This window comes from Cicer arietinum, chromosome 6 (assembly GCF_000331145.2).
Source record: "Cicer arietinum cultivar CDC Frontier isolate Library 1 chromosome 6, Cicar.CDCFrontier_v2.0, whole genome shotgun sequence".
Lineage (NCBI taxonomy): Eukaryota > Viridiplantae > Streptophyta > Magnoliopsida > Fabales > Fabaceae > Cicer > Cicer arietinum.
Genome location: NC_021165.2, coordinates 32,695,504 through 32,698,717, shown reverse-complemented (window position 1 = coordinate 32,698,717; position 3,214 = coordinate 32,695,504). Strand labels below are relative to the sequence as shown.

Below are 3,214 nucleotides of genomic sequence, written 5' to 3'. Positions count from 1 at the left end.
CCGACTCAAATTACAGAATTCTTGGAATGCATGTTACACAATGCATGTCGGAATACCGACTCAAATTACAGAATTCTTGGAACGTCTCCATATCTAACATGTATTGTTAAGCAAATTATTGTGCAAACTTCTTAGCAAAGGTGCACTCCCACATTAGCCTTTTAATAAAATATATTAATTATTTATTTTTTAATGTTAACTTTAATTAAAATAATAATTTCTTTCGTTACCTTATATAACTATAATTTTAAATTCCATAATTTATTTTTAACAAATAACAAATAAGGTTTAGGTTTTTTATCCAGATAAGATAAAAATTTGGTCAATAAAATATATTTTCGAAAATATTCAAAAATTATTGCTATAAATGTAAATCTTGTAAGGCTTTATTAATGAATAAAATTAAACAAATTTTAAAAATTAAAAAACAAAAGATTTTCCCAAAACGTTACTACCAGTTCCAGTTTTTTCGTTTCATTTTTTAATTTAATTTCATATATTTCTTCTCTTCTCTAGTTCTCTTTTTTTCTTCTGTTTTTATTTTCTTTCCGCTTTCGTTTAACCAAACCAAACGAACACTACGATCAAGTGTCCCCAATTTGTCAATTCCTTCGTTCACTCCGCAACATGCCTGTGAGAGTAGCATTGGAAAACACTACAACCCCTTCTCACGTTTCAGGTTTATTCTCCGTTTCACCCTTCTTTTCCAAAAATTATTGCTGTATTCAAATCTTGTTTGATTGTTTCATATTTTAGGTGCAAATTCAAGGCGTAGTTCATTCCAATCTTGTACTCTTCTAAGTGTTGGACAGGTAGGTACTTACTTAATTTTCCTTTTTTTTTTTTCTCATTTTTATTCTGTTATGCTTTGTTTCAATCTTGGAGAAAATTGGGATTATAGGAAGTTAGGTTAACTGAAAAACAATAGCTTTTGAAATTGGGTTTCTTTGTTTAGGGTTTGTTGCGTTTATTTCAAGTGATTTATTCATGGCACATTGGAGCTGTGAAGCACAAACTTTGACACTGACCTGGACACGTCGCCACTGCCAGAGTTTAAAAAATATAGATCACTGAAACCCATACATATATAATTATTTATTATAATTAAATAAAATATGAACATTATCTATAAAATATCTAAATTGAGCAATTTATTTCACTAAAGTTCTTAAACAAAATGTTATAGTTTTTCACTATTATTCATTCATCTACTATACCGAAATGCTAAAAATAATGTAATTAAATTTAATGTCTTCAATCCTTTACTAATCATCTCTACTTCAAACATCTTTAACTCCCGTACAAATGTCTTGACGTGTCCAAGGAGTGTCTAAAGTGTGCCGAAGCAAAGAAAAAAAAAATTTGGAACAATTGCCTGAGTAGTCTGACACATGTCGTACGGGTATCGAACACTGGGGAACGCCTAATCTCATAGGTGATCGTGCTTCATAGCATTGGAGAGTTGTTGCTTCTTTATGATTCCTTTTGAAAAAGAAAAAATATGTTTTTTTATGAAAATTTCGTGGAAATAATGTAGCTCGGATACTTTAGATTAAAGGCGTCTCTGGTGTCTGATATGACACGACATTTACGCATGTAACTAACATTCTATTTCTTCCATTTTTCAAATTATGAATAGTGTTGTTTTGTCAATATTGTGTCTGTTTTTGTATCAGTGCTTCATAGGTAAATAATTATTTTAGGTCTGATCAAAGTGATAATTAGCTTCAATATTGGCAACTAGGATTAGTCTCTGAAGATGGGATTATATAAGGGTACTTGAGATATAGCTTTGATGAATATGAAGTATAATTGAGTACTTTTTCTCTATGAATCTTGAACCAATAAAAATACCATTCCAGCTTGAGACTAGAATAGAGGAATGGGTGAATGGTGTCGTCATTTGCATGACTCTGCATTGATGTCCCTGGCAGATTTTTCTATGATCAACTTTTTTATATATCCTCCTCATACTATTTGGTATTTATCACAATAATTTTGTAAAAATGAAAATGGAAATAAAAATAACAGAACAACAGATCAAGATCCAGCAATCTCCCAACTATACCATTGCAAGTTCCTTGAGCCAGCCTCCTGAGTCCTTACCTCATGCTTTTCATTTATTTCTTCTTCTTGAAGCTTCTTGTTTTCCTTGCGTGAGCTGTTAAGCTGGTCTTCAGCCCGTGTTAGCACTATATAGTAGGGAAACTTTAACAAACTGCTATTTTTCCATGTATGCGATAGTACAAAGTGTTATCGAAAGTACTGTACCGTAGCATAATTTGAACAAGCTGGTATTTTCCGCGATCCATGATTGACAAGACTATATTTAACTGTTGGACTTCCACTAAGAGCCTTGGACTTGAGTTATCTTATTATGGGTCTGTGTTCACGAACTGTATGTGTGCCTGTACCATATATGTACCCAGTATGTGTACAGCTTGCTGGTTGCTGTACCCATGGATACAAAAAACAACTTCAACATTTAAAGCACCGAATTATGTTTGACATTTTTTTGTCTTTCTATCTTAATTATAAGTTCAGACTGCTACTATATGTACTCAAGATGGTTGTATTTTTAGGCCTTTTCTGGGACACAAAATGTTTCAAGCCTACAAAAGGATGAAGCATGGAGGGTAAATGTCCGTATACAAGGATGCGACCTGGAGCATGGGTATCTATGTGGCACCATGGAAGCTCTTAATGTTCCTATGGCAGACACGCCTGTAAGGAATTTCTCTCTAGTTCATCTTTCTTAAAAAAGAAAACTGAAAAGAATTAGTTTAATATGCCTGTAAAGAATTAGTAATTGAATATGTTGATTTACTACGGCTTTAATCTGTTGCAATAATTTTTTTTATCATAATAACCTATCAGTTTTATACTTATCTAACAAATCTACATGCAATTGTGATGTTTATTGAACTTCCAATGGTGTCATACAATGACTTTTTTTTAAGTAATTGAGTATCTAACAGTCCTGTTGAATTTTTTATTTTTGTTAGCATACTTTAACCCGGAACTTGTCATTGCTATTTCACACAATTTTGATCTTATTAATAATTAATTGCTTATTTTGTAATCATTCATCTCTTTTATATTGCTTCAGTGACCAATATGATCATGGAAGGAATTAGATTCTATGCTTTTAACCCTCGTATGGACAATATAGCATATTTATTTTATTCATTTTAGAGGTAAAAAAAACTTCAGC

General features: G+C 31.7%; 1 protein-coding gene across 1 annotated transcript in view; it reads left to right on the top strand.

The window, feature by feature from the left end:
- Positions 1–494: 494 nt before the first annotated feature.
- Positions 495–3,214, top strand: part of LOC101512240 (uncharacterized) — a 4,863-nt gene continuing 2,143 nt past the window's right edge. Inside the window, exons 1-3 of the mRNA XM_004506574.4 lie at positions 495–679; positions 757–812; positions 2,583–2,726. Coding sequence (XP_004506631.1) covers positions 628–679; positions 757–812; positions 2,583–2,726 — 252 coding nt within the window. The 5' untranslated portion in view covers positions 495–627. The remainder of the gene's footprint in view (positions 680–756; positions 813–2,582; positions 2,727–3,214) is intronic.